At 54.7% G+C, this 23,392-nt stretch overlaps 1 protein-coding gene across 11 annotated transcripts in view; it reads right to left on the bottom strand.

The window, feature by feature from the left end:
- Positions 1-3,410: 3,410 nt before the first annotated feature.
- The window catches only part of LOC105092372 (F-box-like/WD repeat-containing protein TBL1X), a 201,533-nt gene continuing 181,551 nt past the window's right edge, over positions 3,411-23,392 (bottom strand). For all 11 annotated transcript variants that reach the window (XM_064482602.1, XM_064482600.1, XM_064482599.1 and 8 more), the window contains 7 exons: positions 20,463-20,523; positions 15,923-16,044; positions 12,179-12,253; positions 11,660-11,787; positions 9,834-9,999; positions 8,158-8,259; positions 3,411-7,238 (listed from right to left, as the gene is read on the bottom strand). In XM_064482602.1, coding sequence (XP_064338672.1) covers positions 7,212-7,238; positions 8,158-8,259; positions 9,834-9,999; positions 11,660-11,787; positions 12,179-12,253; positions 15,923-16,044; positions 20,463-20,523 — 681 coding nt within the window. In that variant the 3' untranslated portion in view covers positions 3,411-7,211. The remainder of the gene's footprint in view (positions 7,239-8,157; positions 8,260-9,833; positions 10,000-11,659; positions 11,788-12,178; positions 12,254-15,922; positions 16,045-20,462; positions 20,524-23,392) is intronic.

The following is a 23,392-nucleotide window of genomic DNA, read 5'->3' on the forward strand; positions in this document are numbered from 1 at the left end:
GACGTGGCTTCTGTCTGAACAACGCCTCTAGCGAGTGGTGCTGAGGACGAGGGGGAAGACGCCAAAGGGCCCCGCGGCGGAGGGCCCCGCGGGGCGGCTGCGCGGCACGTCCTGCACCCGCCACCAGGGGGCAGAGGAGGGCGGGCTGGGGTCCGCGATTTGGCCCTCGGGCCCCCCGTGGCGCTGAGCAGTGGTGCGGTCAGAGGAATCCTTCGAACCTGACTTATGCTCAGACCACTGCCCACGTCTCCATCTTCCCATCAGATGAAATATATATATATATATAGCCCATATATAATTATATATAGAGTTGCCCTTCGGTATCTGTGGGAGTTTTGTACCAGGATCCCAACGGATACCAAAATACGCAGACACCCTCTGCATCTGAATGGTCCGCATCCGCGGGGGGAGGGTGGGGGGGGGCGGCGCAGTGCAGAGGGCCGACTGTACATAAAACTTATACATTATAAATATATACGTGTGCATATACATATTTGGGGGCAAAAATACTGTATGTAACATGCACTGGAGAACAGCCACCTACGTAAGTGTAGAAAAGCAAGACACCGTTTCCTCCTCAAGACGCTGCAGTCAGCTCTGCCGCCCGACGCCCCTCTTCGTATCAAGATGAGGACTCCGTTTCGCTCTAGGAAAGCTGTCCAGGATGCTTCTGGACTTGTGCTTTCGGAGTCATACGGCAGCAGATAGACTCAGGGCATCTCATGACTGTGACCGGGGTGCCCAGGTCTGCGCAGCTCACATGGACCTGAGCTTCCTCACGGCCACCATGACCCAAAGTGTCCAGGAGTTATGAAGGAGTTAGCTCTCCCGGGTGGCATCTGCCTTCATCTCTGTACGGATTTTGTGCCTGTCCCCAGCCTCAGAGTCCCCCTCCTCTGAGGACTCCCACTACTGACCGGGGCACAGCCCCACCCCCACTCTAGCGCAAAGATGCGGGCCGCTCGCTTTCCCAAGCTCCCTTGCAACTAAAGCAGGGAACAGCCCTCACAGAGCCAGTCAGACACGTGTCCCGGGTCTAAGTTGGATGCTAGCGCCCAAGGGAACGGGCCGTGCAGGAGGAGCACTTCTGCACAGGGGTTGGCAGCGCGCACATCCCCTTTGGAGGGCAGCCTGGGTGTGCTTTCCGGGGCCAGCCCAGTGTCCAGTACTGACCTGCGGGCAGCTCCCAGTGCTGTGTTTGTGCCCGGGGGCATCTGCATGGATGCCATCCTGCACCCTGATTTTGGCTGCTCCTGTCTGCACAGCCTCCAAGCCTGGTTCTCCGGAGATTCCCCAGAGCTGCCCAGTACCCTCCTCACTCATTCTTTCTGGCTTACATCAGCCAGAGGCAGATTTGGAAGCTTGCAAGTTAGAACCCATGCTGATCTGACTGTCTCCTTAAAGCGACTCCTCGTAGTGGACGGGGTATCAGCACAACTGACAGGGCGGTTTTGACTGGGGCGGACGGACCCATGGCTATGCACCAGGACACAGAAGCGAGCGTCAGAGACAGAGGTGGTATCAGGTCACTCCTGGGCATAGCAGACACACGGATAAACGGGATGACAGCAGACAACGCTTGGTTTGAAGCAATTGCCCTCTAAGGCTGGTGCTGCAGGGGATGTTTTCTTGTTTTGCAGATGCTAGAGGGTATTAATCCCCAAGATGCTAAGGGGAGTGATCTGGTGGAGGGAAAGCGATGGTGGCGGGAGGGACGGAAGTGCTCGGAAAGGTGAGGGGTGTGGGACACACAGCCAGGAGTCTGGGTGGCTGGATGTGACATGTAGCTGGGAGTGTAGAAAAGAGGAGACTGGTCCTACCAGGTGGCTTCTGTTTCGATTTTAATTTACCACCTAGCTTACTTATCATGCCTTAAAAAGCGTTTCAGCGCGTCTACCCAGTTCCCCTGTTCCAAAGATACCCTCCTCCTCCTCGTTTGCAACTGGGGCATTTCTGGTGGAGTTTCTCTCAGTAACTTCTGTGTGAGTAACTGTAGTCCTAATAGGAGCCCCTATTCTCCAGAGTACCAGCTTCACGTTTTAGGGGGAGGTAATACTGCAACAGTCCCGGCCTCCGGCACCCCCGCAGAGCCCTGCCCTCCCAGCCCCCGAGGCTTCCTGTGCTGTCCTCCAGGTGGAGCTGTGTCTTACCTTCAAAGTGGATGGAGACTCTGGAGAAAAAGGAGCCAGACTGGAAAAACAAAACAAAACAACAACAACCCAGTTCTGAGTCTCGTGTAAGGAGACATACCCGTTTCCCTCCCCCTCCCACCCCTTCCATGCGCCTGGCAGTGATTCCCGGGCGTCCCCCAGAAGTGACCAGCACCCACAGGTGCGCAGAAACCTTCCCATGAAATAAAACACCACCTCAGAGAGCCTCTAGGAGCAGCAACCTGATGCGGGCAGTTACAAGAAGAAAGTTCTCTGCTCGCGAGTGGAAACTCAGATCCCCCCAGTAAGTGGGAGCCTCAAGGGACCAAACTGCCTTTGACTCCCTGCAGCAAAGGGTTCCATGTACGTGAAGACGAAACTTACGTAAACCTTGGACGGTCTGTGTGGTCTCAAGCCGGTTTTCTTCGCAGGACAGAGAAGGCCCTTCGAAGCTATTGACGTGCCACAGCATTGTGGCTGACGCCACCAAAGCCCACGTCCCGGGCACGTTTCTCCTGGGGACTCTGTCACGAGCTTCGCTGCTGGTCAGGTTCTCCGCAGCGCCTTCCCTTGGCTTTGGTGGCAGGGTTCAGGGCGCTCAGGGCTTCAGCGCAAACCCACCACGGGGGAACACACCCGGTCAGCTGTGCAGGGCTTCAGGAAAAGCCCAAGCAGGCAGGGCTGGACCCCAGACAACACTGGGCGGGAAGGATGCAGGGCGGCCCGGCCCGCACGGGGTCGGGAAGATGGCGCCTGACCGCGTGGTGCGCGACTTGGTGCGCAGCCTCCGTGTGCCTCCGGGCCCGCCAGCCGGTTAACCGGGCCACACCCACCAGTTGACTTAAGGGGCGAATGCAAACACCTGGCAGAGCCCACGGCTCCAGGAGCCTGTCCGCGCCCTGCACAGGAAGAACGGCCGGTCCCCCGCGCCCTGACTCTATAGGTTCTTCTACTTGCTCGGAGCTCAGCAGTGAACTAAACTCCCGGTAAACCAACCTGCCCGACAAAATTCACTTGCTTTCACCTTCTAAAAGAGCCAGCCTGAAAGAAGGAAACGTACTGAAAAAACACTCCCTTTGTGAGGTAACCGGGGGCGGCTGGTCCTCCTGCATCACGACCTTCTGTCCCTGTTGACTGCTGGGACCGTGCAGGCCGCCCTCCGGGATTCCCCCCCTCAGGAAACGCAGGGTCCCCCTTCCCTGAGTGCTGTCAGCACAGGGCCCAGAGTTGCTGACCACATGAGAAAAGCACACCACCAAGTTCTCTAATATCAAAATAGAGCAATTTATTCAAGACACTGAGTATGATCTGTTGATTCTCTCTTGGAACAAATGAGCTACGACACACAAGGTGATTCTTCTCCAGAGCGTGAGGCGGAAGGGGTGGAGCGAGAACGAAACGGGGTCGGTGTGGATGGAGCAGAATCTGGAACACGCGGAGGGAAGGCCGTCTGGCTGTACGTCTGACACAGACAATAAACACTGCAGAAGCCAGAATTCACAACCTCAGTAAGCGGCGGGAGGAACAACTCTGCATTTGACCAGAAACACGATTTGGAAAAAAAAAGTGGAACAGAAGGTTAAAAAAGGGGGAAATAACAAGGAACAAAGCAGAAAAGCAGACCCTAACGTTTGACAGTGCACTTCACTTGGCGCCAAGATCTGTTTTTAGAAAGACAATGACTGTCAAGCCCTGGGTGCCGCGGGTGGCCTGGCGTGCCCGGTGGGGTAGCCCCCTTTTCCCCGGTGTGTGCGGGACGAGTTCTTGGTCACTTCAAACCCAACCAGACATTCCGGGAAGGACTGTTACGTCTGCCGTCAGCATCTCGGTTCCGTTCGGTCACCGAGACTTAAGCATTTACTTCCAATTTTTCAGAGCTGTAAACGACGTCCCGTGGTAACACGGCCCAAGGGGCAGCCCTGATGACAGAGGTGACTCCATCGACTGCTTGTGGGGTGCACGCTGGCGCCGAGTCGGACGTGGCTGTTGTCGTGCTGAGACGGGGCTGGATTCGAGGGGCGCTGGCTGCATTCGCATCTTGGTCCCCCTTGTGGCCCTCAGGAGGTTCCTTTGTGACGGCCTGTTGGGGAAGCCAGACAGGCGAACGATCTGCCTTCATCAGCGTCAGGCTCACCGTGGTGTGCGGGACTGAGCCCCTGTCCTTGGCCTCAAAGCCCTCAGCTCCAAGCCAGCAATTCCCAAGTGTTCAGATGCATCCAGAGTCGAATGCCAACACTTCGAGACCCTGGCTACCGCCCTTCCCTGAGGACTGATTGGGGAACCCCTGCCTGTGTGTCCCACCACTACCCCCCAACAGCAGGCTCTGGCTTGTCAAACACAAACCGTGTCCTGACCCTGGACAACGGATGCTCTGTAGACATGACATTCTTATGTGGGGAGGGGTCCAGATGGTGTGCGTCCAGAGCTCCCCAAACTGCACCCCAAGCCTAATAATTTCTTGGGGCAAGAAATTAGCCATGTATCCAGGGGTGTCTGCTATCTTCAAAGGTGGGAATGGAGGAGACTCCGTAAAACTCTGACCTTCTTAGCTAAGCGTGTAGGTAACAGAGGCCCGAATAAAACACCCAACTCTCAACAGAGCGCTTTCGGGCCTTCCACAGATGGGGCCTGAATAATTCGCAGATCCAGGGAGGTGCGTTACTGATCCGACGCTGATGGACGCGCTCTGGCTTCTGGAGCTGTTCCTGGCCGGCTCCTATTTCTGCAGGGGCCCTGGTCGCGCCCTGACGGCTTGTTTTTGGCTCCAGGGATGGAGTCCACCCTCTGAATGACATCCTGGCTCCTTGTTGGAACAGACACGTGGCTGCAGCCCACCAGCCCCCGGGCCCAGCACGCCTCCCCATGCCTGGCTCCGCCCACGGACACGGACCAGCCCAGAGGCCCCAGGTTCCGCGCTCCCCACCCCTCTCCTGTAAGCCGGGGTCAGCGTCGGGTTAACAACGATACCAGGTCACCCGATGCAACGAAGGAAACTCCGCGAGGAACACAAAGCCATATTTAATTTTTTAAAAAAACAGTAAAAAGATTCATTATTTAAAAAAAAGAAAGTCTTCCTTCTAGTCTCTTGAGAGAGAAAGAAATGAAGACGACGGCAGAAGTGATCAGTGATGTCCTACCTACGTGATCCCCCCTCAGGGCCGAACACCCTCCCCGCTGGTTGCGGTCGTCAGATCCAGTGGGATCCTGGAGCCGGGCCGGCGGCGAGGCCGGGGCTGGCGGGCTGCTCTTGGCGGGCTGACCCCGGGGGCCGCGGCTGGAGTGACCTTCCTCACAGCCAGGAAGCTGGGCGCACATTCCGACGGCTTCTTTGGCGCCCACGGTGGGTTCTGGGACTCCCTCTCAGGTCCGGCCCCTTCTCCATTCCTGTCCTGCCGGCCACCGCCGTCAACACTCCCCGAAGGACGCCCAGGTCTGCTTCCAGCTGGGGGGGCCGGGACTGTCTGCCCACCCGGCGTCCTCACCGCCCTGCCGGAAGCTGACAGTGAAGGGAAGGCTACCTCACACCCTGCCTGTGTCTTCCTAAGATTCCTTTTAAAATACGAATCACACAAAGCTCTCTATGTCTGATGGCCAGTTTCGGATTTTAAAATTGCTTTAACATAAAAATATTTTTTTTTCCAAAAATACTCGGGGCTTTCTCTTATAAGTCACTTTTTTTTTTCTCCTGTAAAAAGTCCCCCTGCCCTGCCTTCTTCCATAAAGCACTTAGGATGTGCCTGAAAGTGCCTTTGAGACCTAAGCTGGGAAGAAACTCAGAAAGGGGCGGGGAGAGCTGGGGGGGGAAGAAAATCAGAAAGGGGCGGGGAGAGGGGAGGGGTTAGAAACTCAGAAAGGGGCGGGGAGAGCTGTGGGGGAAGAAACTCAGAAAGGGGCGGGGAGAGCTGGGGGGGAAGAAACTCAGAAAGGGGCGGGGAGAGCTGGGGGGGAAGAAATTCAGAAAGGGGCGGGGAGAGGGGAGGGGTTAGAAACTCAGAAAGGGGCGGGGAGAGCTGGGGGGGAAGAAACTCAGAAAGGGGCGGGGAGAGCTGGGGGGGGAAGAAACTCAGAAAGGGGCGGGGAGAGGGGAGGGGTTAGAAACTCAGAAAGGGGCGGGGAGAGCTGGGGGGGAAGAAAATCAGAAAGGGGCGGGGAGAGCTGGGGGGGGAAGAAACTCAGAAAGGGGTGGGGAGAGGGGAGGGGAAGAAACTCAGAAAGGGGTGGGGAGAGGGGAGGGGAGGGAGAGGGAACACCGTCTGCCAGAGACTCCGTCATCACGTCCGAGTCTGGTCCATAAGGCTGTGTCCACCAAGTGCGTGCTGCCCACCAAGACCAGGAAGGAAGGAAGGAAGGAAGGAAGGAAGGAAGGAAGGAAGGAAGGAAGGAAGGAAGGAAGGAAGAAGGACGGACAGAGGGGAGGGGGCCAGTGACAACAGGAAAGACGCCACAAACCCAAAACGGTTTCCACCTCAGACAGAAGGGCCCCGGACGACAGGATTCCAGCAGATAGAAAAAGCACGGGACAAAGATTGTAGAAAATACAAAGTGTTGGGGTTACAAAGTCGCCCAAGTCATTGGTACAAACTGGTCTTTGAACATCCTTGTGAGAGTAACTGTAGTGTCCAAACTGTTAGGAAAAAACGAAACAACCCACCACGTGGAGTGGTTTTTCTCCCCCCTTTTGGTTTCTCACAGCGTCTTTCCTTCTGTTTCTTTTTGGCACAGCTTTTTTCCTTCTTCGTTTCCTCTCAGCCCTCAGAGCCTGCTCTGGACGGGGTCCCACCCACGCGCCGTCTAGCTGCTGGCTTCCCGCTTCCCACGTTCCAGGTGGGAGCCATTCTTCCCCCTCTGATGGGACTGTGGGTATGCTTTTTGTTTTAAACTTCTTGATGAAGATTACAAAAAAATAGAGACTCCTGTGGCCAGGGATGAGCTGATTGCAAAGTACACTCTAACGTCAAGTTCGCACAGTTTCGGAGCTGACAGAGTTGTGTCTGGAGAGTGCTCCAACCCCACACGTTCACTGCTGGTCCACTAGGGTTCTTTTCCTATAGTATTTTGTGTTTACTTTCGTAGATCTAAAACACACACCTGGAAGGAAAGAGGAGGTGCCGGTTATCTTGAGAGACAACCCAGGAGGCCTTCAGAGAAGAGGACGGCCCACGGCCCACCACCCACTTTTTGTAAATAGACTTCCACTGGCACAGAGTCATGAGGGTTCAGAGAAACTCTAAACGACAGGCTAATAACATCTGAGCATCCGACCAGTCAACCCCTGCAAACAGCCTAGAGGGAAGTAGCCAGGTCCAGGGCAGCACCGGGAAGGAGTTCGGGGGGGGGGGGGGAGGGCGCAGCCCTTGGTGGGGGTCACAGACCAGACACCCACGTAGGGGCTCAGGCCTGAGCACCACTAGGGGGCCAGGCGGGCACTTGGCCAGCCACCCCCTGCCCTCTGCCCCACAGCTTGGGTCAATTTCAAGTGCAGGTGGGAACCAAAAAGCTAGACATCCCAGAAGCTGAAACTGGGCCCCATGGAGTGGAAGGTGGGAGCTGTAACACCAGAGGCCCAGGCTGGAGTCAAGACGGGAGCAGGCTTCTGAGTCTTGGCCCCTGTGTATCTGGGCCCTGTCATCTCTGCTGTGGGGGCGTCCTAGGCACAGGGGAGGTTCAGCAGCATCCTGGCCTCCACCCAGCAGACACCAGGAGCAACCCCACGAAGCAGGGACAGCCACAGTGCCCCCCGGCGGGGAAAAGTCACCGCGGGAAAGCCACCATCTCACTGAGAAAATCACTGAGAGTGAGGAAGAGACAGCTGCTCTCTGATGCGGTGCCAACCGGGCAGGATCCAGCCAGAAGTCTCCTTCACCCGACACACATCCAGTGAGAGCCAGCTGTGTCCTTGGAGACTCACCCCACCCCTGGGAAGCCCAGCCAGTACCAGGAGCCTGGAGCTTCCAGCCCCTCCTCCCTCACGCCCTCCACGCCGTGGCAAACCACAGGTGCTGCTTACAGAGCCGTCGGACGCGCTGGCGCCCACTTTGTCCCCTCGGGCGTTCCAGCACACCTCGAAGATGCCGCCAGTGCCTCGGTAGCTGTGGACGAGACTCCCACTCTGCAAAGCAAAGCTGCGGTCACTCACGGTGCCAGGGGCACCAAGGACGTGGACGTGGTCCCCCCGTGCATTACCGCAAACATCCTCAAACTCAGAGAAGCTAAGAGTATTTTCAGGAAACGCTCGGTGGCTGTAGAAATGCGTCTCACAGACTCGCTACACGGGCAGCGTAGGTGACCTACGGCTGCCCATGGAATCGGCCTCGACGTTTTGGCTGGCGTCACGCTGCCTCCCACAGGTCACCGCAGCCACGGCCGGATGGTGGCAGGGAGACCGAGGCAGCTGGAGACGAGCAATCTGCCTGTTACGCACTTTTGCACATTTAGAAAAGCCGTCGTGTCACTGAGGATTAAAGGGAGCCTCAACATGCCTCAAGGGTTTTGTGATTCGTAGGAAGAGGGGTTAAGGGACCTGATGAGCTGCCGACAGCAGGCAGGGCTGGACCGATGATGTCATTTTACAAGTGCACCCACCGCTGTTTCAGCAAGGGTTCAGACCAGAGGCTGCCACACGTCATTCCTGCGATGGGTGTTTTCCGGGGCCTATCCAGGGCCGTGAGGCTCTGCTCGGCGCCAGCCGGGTCCTACCTGAGGGCCACTATCGCCTCTGGCTGGCCGACAAGACAAGACTCATGGGAGGCAGCTCCCGGGAAGCCTGAGGTCCCCGTGGACCTCCCCCGGCCCCACGCGTTTGTGCGGCTCAGGTACCACCTCCCCCGGCCACCAGTGGGTGCGGACTGAGAGTCAGCCAGGCGAAAGGGAATCGGGAAGCTGGGTGCGGGTGAGAGAGAGGCGGGGGGGCTGTTCAGTCCACCCCAAGGTCACACGGAGTGTACCACTGCTGCTGGCCACGACCCCACATGACCATCGCTGCCCCACCTGCAGGAGAAGCGCGAGCTCAGCGCCCAGAGGAGCACTTTATGCTCCTCCAGGCCCGCTCATTCCCACTGTTCATGCTCCCAGTTCCCTCACCCTGAGGTGCGGCCAGAGACACCCACAGGGGCTGCGTGTCCTCAGACACCATCTCTTTCTCCTGTGATAGGACGACCCCACAGTGACACTCCCGTTGCTACCCAAACCTAGACTGTTTCCCTGGGACAGGCTGAAATGGCTTGACCACCGCCCACAAATGGTCCTCACATTCCTCGACGTGCTCCAAGGGGCAGCTCCAGGAGTCGTGTGGAGCAGAGGAGGTCAGGGGCCTGTGCACCCCCTACGGCGGGACCCTCACCCCAACCTGAGTGCCCACAGGGCAGCATCTCCGCTGAGATGACTGTGTTACAATTTTCCGAGCTCAGTGCTCACGTCCAAGAGGAGGTGGCAGGGGGAAGGTTTCCTGCCAAGGACTCAGAAAAAGTACCCGAACTGGGTGGGTGTGCCTGGAGGGGAGCCTCCCCCACCAAGGGGCACAGGGCAGAAGGCACTTGGCCTGGGGTCCCCCTGCAGAGGACCGTCTGAGGCAACGCGCTCCTCAGCACCGACGCCCCAGGCGCGGCTCCGAGCCCGGGTCACCGAACACACGACTCTCCAGGCGGTCCTTTGGGGAAGGGCTGGGCCACGGGGGTCGGGGATTACCTGAGTGTTCCAGATGTGCACACACTTGTCAAAGGAGCCGCTGGCCAGGTATTTCCCGTCGGGGCTAAAAGCTACACTATAGACTGGTTCCTGGTGTTTGGTGAGCGTGTGGATGCAAACGCCCCGCTCCACGTCCCACAGCCGAACCGTGGAGTCAAACGAAGCACTGGGGAGACGGGAGCGGAAAGTCAGCAGGACACGCGCGGGTCCCCCGCCATCTCTCTCGATGCCTCACAGACACCGTGGGTGGGCGTTCCTCCCAGCCTTCCCGTTTCGGGAGACAGTAAGTACACCCCGACTCTTCTAAAATGTGACGCGGCTATGCTGAAAACCAAGCCGCAGTCACAAAACAAAGCTTTTCTTTTTGTGGTGCCATTAATTAGGGAAACAAATTGATCCTCACGCTCACTGGTTTCTGCATTTTTCTGAGATACGAATGGGAAACACTTCTGCATTCACTACATTTTGTAAAATGCTCCCACAACTTAAAACACCACCTCTATCGCTGCCAACTAAAATAATGCTTGGGAAAATAGCAAACTGAGTGAATGAGCATTTTAATCCCCTGGGAATTAAAGTTCAATTGCATCCAAATAAACAATCACTCTCCTGGGAGTTGCAAATTTTAGTTATTTCCAAACGTAAGAGCACAGTACACACCACAAAGCTGCTTTCTCTGGCACTGCGGTTCAAAAACACCTTCCAAGTCATCAAAAAAACCACAAATGCCTACAGTGTGTCCCATGTCCTAGACATTTAGGTGGATTTTAGGACAACTACATGAAATAAAGAGTACCGGTCTTTGTGTTTCTCTGGATCAGCGTCTCAGCTGATGCAGGAATTCCCTTCGGTGTTTTCTAAGAGAGGGCCTTGCGTCGGACGCTCTCAGCCAAGAGTCCTTGCTGCCCGGCGAGGCCGCCCCCTCCCCCACAGGGGCCGCGCGGCCGAGCCGGAGCTATGTGCGAGGACCCTGCCACCTGCCACCCCCTCCCCGGTCCCGTTCTCTGCACCCACACAGAGCAACCGCACCGCTATTTCCTGGCAGGGAAACATTCTCCCAAGTCGCGCCTTTCCCAGGCTCAACAAGCACCCCCATTTCATTGGACCCTGCTCTCCAGACCCCTGGGTATCCTGGTATTCAGTCTCAGAATCTCTTTGGCTTGTTTTTCTAAGTGTTCTTATTAAAATACGGTACTGAGAGTGCAACTGTGTATCCTGAACGGGGCCCGATGAGCACTGGGACCCGCAGTTCTGGGGACCGCAGCCTGAGTGATGTGGTCTTGGGGAGGCCACTGTGGTCACTTAAAACCACTCTTCCCAATCCCAGCCTCTGACTGACCAGCTGCCCCACACCTTCCAGTGCTGGTGTCTCGGGGGCTCACTACATACACGGGTAGGTCAGACCTGGCTGGGGCTGGGGGGCCCCACCACTGCTCAAAATTCTGGCCACCTGCAGGCAGCTCCGAGTCGAACCCAATGAACCAAGCCCAAGGTCCAGGCTGAACTGCTTCCTCTCTCTGTTGTAATAAACACTTTCACCGAAGCAAAGTGCTGGGACCCGGATGACATGGCTGATTCCTCCTGCCTGCCTCGTGGTTAACACTGTCCTTACCTCGAGTCAGGCATCAAGGGACAACTCACAGCTCGTGGGCCCTTCCAAGAGTGCGGTACCTCTCCACTGGGTTTGGAAGGGTGTAAACACATTTGCAAGACACCTGGGCAAAGTTTTCCGTTCTCTTTGGCTGTGAGTGACTTGCTGGCTCAGCCGTGGTGAGCAAGGCTGCTTTCAGGGAGCGAGGCTGGGCTGAGGGCCGTCTTCCTCTTACCTCGCTAGCATGATGCTGGAGTTTGGGTTGCTGGTGGCTGGCCCGGTGGGGCTCCACTTTATGGTGTAGATCTCTTTGCTGTGAGCTTGAAGGTCGTGGACACACGTATCCTGCTTCATACTCCAGATCTAGAGAAGGCGTCGCGAACAGTGTGAGCAAAGGCTGTTTCTCCAGCCGGCGGTGGTTCCACATCACTCCCTCCGTGAGCCCTCACTAGTGTCTGGCCCTTGGGAAGCTCACGGCACCGTGAGGTGTGCAGCTGGCTAACTGGCAGGCGCTGCCCGGGAGAGGGGCCGCTGAACACTAGGGGTGCCCGTGAGGAAGGCCACGGGAGGGAAAAGACCCAGCAGGACCCGCCACGGGTAGGCTGGAGTTCCCTGCATGACAGCAACATCGAGTTTGCAACGGGGAAAGTGACAGAGGCGGGGAGAATGCTCACACGGAACCGCCAGCTGCAGAACCAGGGAACGTAAGACCAGCACTGAGTACAGGGGGCAGTCCAGGATCAGACGGCTTTACCTTTAATGTCATGTCATCAGAGCAGGACGCTAGCAACATTCCAGAAGGATCCCATTTGATGGCATTGACTTCATTCTGAAAGAGAGCACAGGGTTTTAAAAAGAAATAAGGGCCCTGGAGCAGTAACACAGCCTTCCAGCAGGGGGCAGGCGCACACTGTCCTCTCTGCAGAAAGCCGACCTGCATTTGCCCTGGACACCAAGGAACACGGGCAGACTTGTGCGTACTCGCCTCTTCCTCAGTCCGTGTTCCTCACCTCCACAAAACGCACAGCCATGTGCCCACCCGACCAGCCACCCGTGTCCCCAGTTCTCGAAGGAAAAGAATCACAACTAGGAAGGAAGCCAACTGAATTGACATGGTAAGGGCAGCACAGAAAACCAGGAAGACCACAATCACTGTAATACTGACTTGGAAAGTCATTTTCCTACACACTTTTAATACCACAGCTCCCCCGTCCGTCTAAGCTTCTCTTTTGGTCCTGAGGGGAGGGGAGGAAGCGCACAGAGACAAGGTGTCCAATGGCCAGAGCGGTAACCCAGGCCCAAGGCGACGTGACCTAAACCCACAAACGCAGACCAGCAGAGGTGTACGTACAAGGGAAGTCAGATTGAGAGGTTGTTAGGGATTCACAGGGAGGAGGAACCATCCTGCGGGGCCGGAATCCTGAGCAAACAGCCAAGGAAACGCAACGTTGCCGCTCAGTGCCCATGGAAAGTTCTAGCAGGCAGGTGCTGTGTGCAGTGGGGCGGAAAGGAAGGACGCTGCAGGAGCCTTCCAGTTCTGGGCGTCAGGGGATCCCGAGGCTGGATCCTGGAGGCTGGACGCCAAAGGTCCCCAGAGGTGAGGGAGAGGGGACACAGGCAGTTAGGAAGAAGCTCCCTGCAGTAGAGTGAGGTGGGGAGGGCGTGCCTGGTAAGGCGAGCAGGGACAGGCGGCGGGGGCGCAGCGGGGGCTCAGCCCCTATTCCCAGCAGGGGACTGTGGAGCCCCCTCCAGTCCCTGCGTGCCTGCTGCCCTGGCCTAACAATGAACTCATTTCAGGCTCGTAATTCATTTCCCAGTTAGCCTCACACCCCTCAGTGCTCTGGCGTGGAGGATAAACCGCACGGTCACGCTGCTCACTGAGGACACCGTGGTCTGAAGGCTGCGAGACGGGAGGGACAGGGCTGCGTCTGTGTTCCACGTGGTACCAGTGGGGGTGGCCCGGGAAAAAGGGAGGGATTGAAGCTTAAAGCACAAGGAGCAGGCCCAGGGTGAGCCAGGGGACGATGAGTGGGGCTGACTGCAGTGTGTGCGCACAGGAGAGTGGAGGCAGGACAGGCCCCATGCGAAGCCGGAGTCTGGTGAGAGGTGTGACCCAGGGGCAGGTTCACGCAGGACAACGACTGCTCGGGTGGCTCTGACCGTAACCGATGAGAGCAGAACCTGAGGATGGGTCCCCGCGGGCCTGGGAATGGGGGCCGGTCCCCACTGACTGTCCCCGGGCAGAACCTGAGGATGGGTCCCCGAGGGCCTGGGAATGGGGGCCGGTCCCCGCTGACTGTCCCCAGGCAGAACCTGAGGGTGGGTCCCTGCGGGCCTGGGAATGGGGGCCGGTCCCCGCTGACTGTCCCTGGGCAGAACCTGAGGGTGGGTCCCCACAGGCCTGGGAATGGGGGCCGGTCCCCGCTGACTGTCCCTGGGCAGAACCTGAGGGTGGGTCCCCACAGGCCTGGGAATGGGGGCCGGTCCCCGCTGACTGTCCCCGGGCAGAACCTGAGGGTGGGTCCCCGAAGGCCTAGGAAGGGGGCCGGTCTCCGCTGACTGTCCCTGGGCAGAACCTGAGGGTGGGTCCCCGAGGGCCTGGGAATGGGGGCTGGTCCCCATTGACTGTCCCTGGGCTAATCACCTTCAGTTCTCCAAGGGGAAAAGGACTCCTTCCTGAGAGTGGACTCTCCTCTCCCTCCCTCCCTCCCTCTGCCCTCCAAGCCACAATTCCCAGAAAGCATCCAGGAACAGCTCATAGGGCCTCGGGAGGAAGGAGGCTCTCTTCATTTAGCGCCTGTCTTGTGCAGAATGATGGCTTCAGTCAGACTTGGCTGAAGAGCCCAGTGGTGTGACTGCAATCAAGTCCCAGTGGGGCAGCTGAAGAGTCACAAGACCTCCTCTTAAGAGCTTGGGGAGAGTCTTGGATTAGAGGAGAAATAAGTTTAGCTCAGAAAAGTAAAGAGGAGGATCAGGTGGTGGCCATAGTGAGGTGTTAAGAGCACAACGGGCCCCTGTGCTCTGAAAGAGCCTTCTTATGGAAGCAGGGACCTGCAGGGACAGAAGCTGCAGAAAAGTGGGTACTAAGGAAAAAGGCAAGTGCCAAGGACAACGTGACTGATGTCAGTGAAGTCAGGGGCAAGGGATGCTGTGAGAGTCAAAGGTAGGGGAGCATAGCAGGTGTGAGGTGCTCAAAGCCAGCACGTCTTCCAGGCGGGCCGAGTAGTGGCGTGGACACTAGAGAGATCTGCTGGGGAAAGGCTGTGAAGAGCCTCATGTGTTATGCTCAAGAATTTGATGATCTATCCAAAGAGAACAAACACTAATTTGAAAAGACACATGCACCCCAACGCTTACAGCAGCACTATTTACAAGAGCCAAGATATGGAAGCAACCTAAGTGCCCACTGACAGATGACTGGCTAAAGAAGATGTGGTATGTTTATACAATGGAATACTACTTAGCCATAAAAAAGAATGAAACAATGCCATTTGCAGCAGCATGGATAGACCTAAAGATGATCATACTAAGTGAAGTCAGACATAGACAAATATCACACAATATCACTTATATGTGGAATCTAACAAAGAGAACAGACTAGTGAATGTAACAAAATAGAAGCAGACTCACAGATACAGAGAAGAGACTAGTGGTGACCAGTGGGGAGAGAGACGGGGGGAGGGGCAAGAAAAGGGGAGGGGATTAAGAGGTACAAACTACCATGTATAAAGCAAACAAGCTATGAGGATACATTGTACAGCACCAGGAATATAGCCAGTATTTAATGATAACTATAAATGAAGTATAACCTTGAAAAGGTATGAATCACTATGTTGTACATCTAAAATTTATAACACTGTACATCAAGTATACCTCAATAAAAAGTTAATTAAAAAAAAGAATTCAGCGAGAAGTCAGCTGGCGTCTGAGCTTCTTGGATTGAATGTTGGTATTTTCCACCAAATTTAGGAAAGTTTGGCTATCACTATTTCAAATTTTTGTTTCATTCTTTTTTCTTCTCTCTCCACTGCACATATACGGTAGAGTGCTTCATATTGTCCTACAGGTCATTAAGCTTCCAACCGTTTGTTCAATCTTGTATCAGTTCTTCAGATACATTATACCTCTTAGTTCTGAGATTTCCATTTGACTGTTTAAGAACATAATTTTCCTTTCTCTGCTGCCATTCTGCATCTGTCCACTCATTATGAGCAGGCTCTCCTTTATATCCTCAAACAATTTTATAATAGCTCCTTTAAAGTCTTTCCTGCAAAACCCAACATCTACCTCATCTCAGGTCATTTTTCCCCCTACCGCCTGTCCAGTTGGATAACTGGGTTAAGCCAACCACCTGAGAGCTGCAACAGCCTACAGAGCAAAGGGCTGCAGAACTGGTCTGCGGTCACAGTATCTTCTAATCCTAGGCACAGAGTACCCGGCTCCCACCTCCCAGCACATTCTCATGAACGTGAGCCCCAAAATCCGAACTTGCACTTACTGTGTGTCCTTGGAAGGTTTTGACTGGGCGGTCACAGCCGAGTCTGCAGACGTGAATACACATGTCTGTGCTACAGGAGGCAAAGGTAGTGTTGTTCTGCCAGTCGACATCAAGAGCAGGGGCTGTGAAGCAGAAAAGGGAGCGGGGGTGGGGGGGGGCGACATCTGCATTTACCAGTGGTGCACAGAGGCCAGCTGACTGAGAAGAAGTTAACAGCACAGTCAAGACACTCATCTACTGATGTTATAAACACACAGCCGCCAGCCTTCACAGACCTGTCCTATACGTTTGACGGGATGACCAGACACCTCCAGAGAGAGACCCTGTGACACTTCACGTGCCCTGGACACAGAGTCTCGTGCTCCCCTGACACAGGGCAGACACGGTAGGGGAGAGGCACGCTGCCTGCCCTGCCCCTGTACCGTGCTGCTCCGGGGAGCACCACTGTGGTGGGCTGACTCCACTTGTTTTAGGTACGGAGGAGAGAAAGGGGAGGAAAACGACTCCACATCCTGTGTGTAAGACATCCCCACTGAAAAAATCTCCCACAACACGTGAATGCATCCACCGACAGTTGACAAGAAGCACCCCCGCCTTTAGGGGACACAGGTGGCCTTGTGATGAACACTGTCTCTGCCTACATTTCTCAGGGGCTGGTGGCTCCAAGACCTCTGTTGAGGGTTTGGGAGACAGGGACAGCCCTCTTCCTTTCTCCCAAACTCCCAGGAGACCACGCTGCATCCTTGTTCTCTCCAGACACCTGACTGCTTGTAAGGAAAGAGAGGGTTCCCCATCAGCTGTCAAGCCCTAACCTTGTCTCCGTGTGTTTCTTCAAGGAAGTCAGCGCTGGATTGGGAGAACCTCACTTAGGATGTGCTAAGTCGTGTTGCCCCTTCTCATCCTGGGTCTTTAAACAAGAAGTGCGTGCCTGCACACGCGACCGCCTCCCACCACTGCAGGGACAGACCCCGTTAGCTTCCACGGCCCGCTGCCCCGTCCCCACAGAGGTTGTGGGTGGGGGGGTCTGGCCCAGAGGCAGCACTGGCTTCTTCAACAACCCAAGGCACCTCTTCTTGTTTCATCTTCACAGCCCCACGGTTCCCGCCACATTCCCCACGTGTGTCCAGTGGAACCAAGGAACTGGGTCCCAGGAGCCATGGAGCCAAGCCCGTAGCTGCTCTTGTGCACAATGCTGCACGAGCCAAGTCATGAACTCCGTGGCCAGCCTCTGCCTTCGTGCATGCAGTTCGCAAACCTGCAAGAGCGACAGCCTGGAGGGGACAGTGACCAGCACCTGGCCGTAAAAACTATCTTCTGCTGCAGCTTTGTAATCTGGATAGCGGACGCTGTGTACTCAGGTGGCTGGCCCCATTCTGAGTCGCTCCTGCTGCTGAGACCCAGGGCCTCCAACCCCCAAATGTGAGCTCACCATTCAGTGTGAGTGAGCGACACGTAACGGGGCTAAGTTAACCCTGGGCGGGGCGGGGCGGGGTGGGGTGGGGCGGGGTGTGTGTCCGTGTGCCCTCGCTGCCTACATGGCCAGTGAGGTTCAAGAGTCAGCAACCATTCCGAGCATAGCCAAACTTTACTTTGCTCTTTAAAAAAGAAATAAACTTTTAGTTGTGAAATGCTTACAGAATCACAGGAAGCTGTAAAGACATTACAGAGGCCCCACACGTACCGTCCACCCAGCGGCTGCAGTTTCTGGCCCCGCCGCACAACACGCAAGCCCGGAAGCTGCTGGGGTGGGACGTGCGTGCAGTGGCTGTGCCAGCCATGTGCTCACACGGGCAGATGTGTGTAACTACCGCCAAAGCCAAGACCCAGAACCGGGCTCCACCACCTCCAAGACCTCCCGTGTGCTGCTTTACCGTCACACCACCCCTTCCTTGAACATCCGCTCCTAAACCCTGGCTCCACTGATCTGTTCTTCATATCTAAAATTCTGGGCGTGGGGGGGTAGCTCAGGGGTAGAGGGCATGCTTAGCATGCATTCAATCCCCACGCCCTCCATTAACCGCTCCCCCCAAAATTACATCATTTCCAGAATGTTATAGAAATGGCACTGTCCAGCACTTGACCTTTGGGGACGGCCTTTCCTAACGAAGCAGACAGCCCTCTCGATGGTCTACAGATAGTCTGCTCCTTCTCCCTGCTGAGTGCTGTTCCACCACTAGCTCTGAGCTCACGCCTCCAGGAATGAGGTGCACCCACCAGGCCGGCGTGGGGAACACCTGACGGGCAATTTCTCTGATCAGCCCCATGAGTGCTAAGGAAAGGTGCCCCTCTTGCAGTCTGCATCTCACCCGGAAACACAGCACCCTTCCTTTTTTCCAGCTTGAACAATCCGCAGGCCACCACTTCACACTTGTAAGAAAGGGCACGTGACACACGGACTTCCTGACCCAGTGCTGGGACACGCTGCCTTGTGGGTTAGCTACAGGGGAGGAGCTCTCAGTACAGAAGAAAACGTGTCTGTGGCATGGAAGGCCCTCCTCTGGACCTTGGGAATGCTCCGGGGAATACTGTATTCTGTCAAATGACTTAGAAATTAATTCTGAAGATAAAACTGTTAGAGGAACCTTACGGATGCTTATCTGGGGCACATTATTCTCTGAAAAATAGAAGCCAGAGCTTCCTGCGTTACAGGCATTCCCCCCATTGCGTGGGTCAGCACATCTGACGTTCTGGGCTCTGACCCGGTCACGGCAGCCTTCGTGACAACAAAGGTAGGATGGTCTTGGCATTTACGGCAAATGCAACGGGCAGGCAGACCCACTTGCTGTGCTTTGTACAGTCGACAGCGTAGCTGCATGGCGTGGAGACGACACAGATCAAAACACACAGGCTGGGTCTCCAGGGGCTGGGGAAGTGGGGCTGGAGGGGGACTTCCTACGGGTGAAGGGTGACACGTATGTTCTGGAACTGGACAGCTGGGACAGCTGTGCACAATGTGAATGCTGGTGTATTCTGTCCACCCCGAACACACGCACGCACACGCACAGATGCTGGGGTGTCAAGGTGGCAGCGTATGTTGTATAATATCTCTAGCAACTGCCACATCATCCATGCTGTCAGAGAGCAGGACCCACAACAAAATTCCCCGCAGCCCCCACAGGTGTGTCTGGCGTGGTCCCCAAGCTCAGAGGACTGCGTGGAAGAGACGGGCTGCCTCTCCAGAGCAGCAGGCTGTAAACCAGCACCTCCCGGGTCTGCCCGGATCAGAAGAACCGTGTGCAGCAACAGACGCTGGTGCGCATGTGTCTGTCACAGTCCTGTGAAGGCCTCGTCGGGACTCTCCCTCAGTCTGCTCCCTGCAGGACCCACGTCCCCCACTTGCAGCCCTCCCTGGGCTCCGAGGTGGGCTGTACTGCCTGGGCCGTCCTCGGGGCCAGCCCTCCCTCCGTTCAGACATCCCCAGGCGCCGGGAAGTGCCCGTCAGGGAAGAGCCTCTGACCCCCTCCTCAACGTCACCCCAGAGACACCTGACCCAGCAGTAACGTGCACCCCGTCCGTCTGCCTGGTAACTCCCTCTAAACGGGGCAGGCGCCTCCTGCGGACGAAAGAGGCCTCTATTCCCTTCTGTCCACTTGAAGCCAGTTTCTTCTGTCAGTCTCTGAATTCTGGGGTGCTTTCTCTCTCTGAAGTCCAGAGGTCACATCTAACGATCAGATTGAATCAGGAGGTGGGAATCGGGGAACCCGGACTCTCTCGACCGTGGGCTCCGTGGGGCCTGGTGCGGCCCCAACACAGGGAGACGTGGTTCGGTCAAGAACAGTGGAGCAAAGACCCCCGCAGGCCTGACACTGCTCCCCATAGGAAGGCCCGGCGGCGAGGCTGGCCTTGGCCGGCCTCTGGGAATTTGGATTTCCAGAGGGGTCCTGGCATCCTGTAACTAGTAACGGCGGCTTCTGTGCCTTAACTGTCTATGCAGACAACATCCGTGGTTGACGCTGAACCCTCATGCTCCTCCCGGCAGTCTGGAATGTGGGTGCACGCCGGGCATGGGGGCCTATGGGGCCTCCCCGGTAGACGACCCTTCACGCATGTCACCGCAGCTGGCTTCTGGGGGGATGCGGCACATCCTCTGTGACCCCACCAGGAGAGAACCCTGAAAGCTCTGGATTCACCTCATGCCTTCTCCCCCTGCTGATTGTGCTTTGCATTCTTTCGCTGTAATAAATCTGAGCTGTGAATTTGACCGCATGCCGAGTCCTGGGGGTCCTCCAGTGAATTGCTGAGGCTCGGTATGGTCTCAGGGACTCCCACCCAACACAGCGTCCTTGGGGGCAGCAGCTGAAAGCAGCCCACGCTGGTTCTGGACTTGGTTCACTGTGTGCTTATAAACGTTTGAGCCTTCGAGAGTTGAGGGCACCAGGATGTCACAGGTCTCAAGAGCAATGCTTCCCACGAGATGGGTTTCCTCCCTGCCAGCTGGATTCCGTGATGCCTTCCTCCAAGCATTCATGATCACTTTAAGGGACATTTCCTAGGACTCTGAATTATTTTTTAATTACAAAAAATTTATAGAAATACTCACCGGAATGAAATGGAAACTGCTGTTTGGCCTCTCCTGTGTGGGCATCCCAAATTATTGTTGTCTGTGCTCCGCAAAAAAAAAGGAAAAAGAAAAAGAAAAAAAGAGTTAGTAATTAGTCTTCTCACAAAGGTTTCTCTAGAAAAATTTATCAGAGAAGAGCAGGCAGTGGGCCCCTCTTCCTTTTAAACCAGCACTGTCCAAAAAACAGCACGTGAGCCACACAGGAAATTTAGAACTGTATAGTAGCCACACTAAAAAAAGAGAAAAGAAACTAGTAAAGCCAACTTCAACAATCCAGTTAACTTCACTTCAACACAGCCAGAATACTGTCATTCTAACATGAAATCAGCACATACACGTCAGTGACGTAGTTCGCACTCCCTTCTTCATCCATGCCTTTGGAATCCAGGGTGTGCTTTACGCTTAACCATCTGGACGGTGGTCACATTTAGGAACTTAGCCACACGCGCTGGTGGTTCCTCCCCCAGACGCAGCAGCTGGAACTGATACTCGGAAAACCACCAGTTTTGTTGGGAACTCCCCCTTATCCCCACACATGAAAAGCTATTGCAAAAACTGTAACAACGCATATCCGAACACCTTTCTGGCACTTTTCCAAATGAAAAGCTGCACAAACAGGTATTTCTGAAAATTCCTCTGACCATCACTCCATGAACTGGGGACACTAGACATAGCAGAGCAACTGGGTTACTGATAGAAGAAACTGGCTTCAAGTGGACAGAAGGGAGCAGACGCCTCTTTTGTCCAGCACTGATTTATTAGTCCGTACATAAGGAGGAAAAAAATGATGTATACGCTGGAAAACGAAGTAAATCATGAATGCTTGATGCTGGGAGACACTCAGGCATGCCTAACAGCCAAAGGCAGCTCTATGAATACCACTGGAATTACGTCTTAATCAAGTGCAATTTTCAACAGAATCGGAACCCTGACACCTCCCTGTCGATGGCATTAAATGAAGGTTTTCCTTTAAAAAGAACTGGTTATATTTTGTATCAACTGCAGAAATTTTCAGAGGAAATACTCAGAGCAGTGAGGATCTGTGAAACTTGGTTCTCTAAGTCTGGGGTCAGCTCTAGACCAATTAACAATTTTTTGTTTGTTTGATGGAGTAGAACTCTTTCCTTAATGGAGCCACCTGCCAACAATTTAGCACAGAAGAGAACATATAAACCTTTTCACGATTCCGATACAATTTCATACACTACATTGACAACTTGTTCAATGTGTTGATGTTTCAGGTTAAACACACGCTGGACAAAAGAAAATATTAATTACACAAAGGTTTCAAGAATCCGAAATACCCTTTAGCCACATTAGGTTAAGCACATACTGAAGGTCAAAGCCAGCATCCCTAAGTTACATTTCCTCCCTGAGAAAATGTTCCTTTCGAGAACATTACTATTCCTGCCGTGGTTGACTAATTACATCAGGGAGTGTCTGACCCAAAGCCTACCAGAATTCTAAATGTACATTTTCACCAACCACCCAGTTCATCACCTGGTAGACTCAAATGATAATCAGGTAGAAAATGCAACACGAATATAAAAAGTAGCCCTGGGGAAGGAAGGAGCTCAGGCTGCGAAGGACTCCCCGGAGGCGTGTGAAAGTTCGAGGGCGGCAGGGACTGGCGCCCAGGGCCCGAGTTCCCAGCCCACCCGGCTCTCTACCAGCGTGTCCCAGGCAAGTCAGTGACGCTCTCTGGGGCTCCACATTCCCCTCTGTGAAAAAGGATGGACCTGCCCCCTATCTTGGGAGCATCGACTGGGCCAACGCATGTGGGAGTGATCGCTCGCACAGACGTTTAATAACTCCATCAGCAGTGCTGACGACCGGCCACGTAGAAGACAAAGTTCTGTGTGTGTGCAATATCTGAGTTGTAACATCTCTGGGAAAATTCAACACTGGTTCCACGAGAACATTTGGTGTGTCGACCTCAGCAGCTCGGCTTTTGTATGTCAGGTATTAGGCTGCCAAGTTGAACGCAGGGTTTGTTGGTATAAATGAGAGGAAGAGAAAGAAAGAAGGAGTAATTCAGTGCCCCGGTGGGTTACACTACTTAACTGCAGGGGCAACCAGCTTTCTCTGTCAAGGGCCAGGCAGCAGATATTTTAGGCTCCAAGGGCCATACAGCGTCTGTCCACTAGTTCACGCTGTTGTTGAAGCGTGAAAGCTGCCATGGACAGTTCTGAACAAGTGGGTGTGTCTGTGTGCCAATAAAACTTTATTTACAAAAACAAGCCATGGGCTAGTTTTGACCTATAGACCATGGTTTGTCAAATGCAACTATGACTTTTCCAAGACTGTGTCAATGTTTACAGGTCTTGTCTATTATTTTATATGCATTTTTAGAACTTGAATGAACAGATGGTAGCAATTTAATAAGGTTTTCAATTTATACTGAAGTGATTACAAAAATGTAAAACTTTTTGGAGAGCAAATCGAAGTATTCAGGCATGGTTTCTAGTTGTAGAGTCATAAACTAATGTGAGAACTTATTTTTCCTTCTTCATTTGTTGGTAATATTTATTTTCCAAAGCAATGACTTAAGACAGAATTTCTATTGAGCATTAAGGGTGGCACAACCATTCATGCAATATTCTTTGAGGGTCACGATTCCTGTCTCTTGGCAGCCGAAGAAACAGAAACTGGGACAGGGTGAGACCTGCTGGATTAATTGCTCAGAGCCAGGATGCTATCTACCCCTCCTGAGGTCATCTTGTGCTCTGTCACCCCGTAACGGCTTCTAGATGCATCTGGGTGTTGACAGCCACCGGACTTCGCGTCATCACATCCACCAGGCAGCCCCACCAGGAACAAAGCACACTGTACATCTGCTCTGCGGGCCATCGTGGGCAGGACCACTTGCATATGTGTCTACCTGCTCCTGCTCTCAGGGAAACCTGCCG

Source organism: Camelus dromedarius, chromosome X (genome assembly GCF_036321535.1).
Source record: "Camelus dromedarius isolate mCamDro1 chromosome X, mCamDro1.pat, whole genome shotgun sequence".
NCBI classification, from domain to species: Eukaryota; Metazoa; Chordata; class Mammalia; order Artiodactyla; family Camelidae; genus Camelus; species Camelus dromedarius.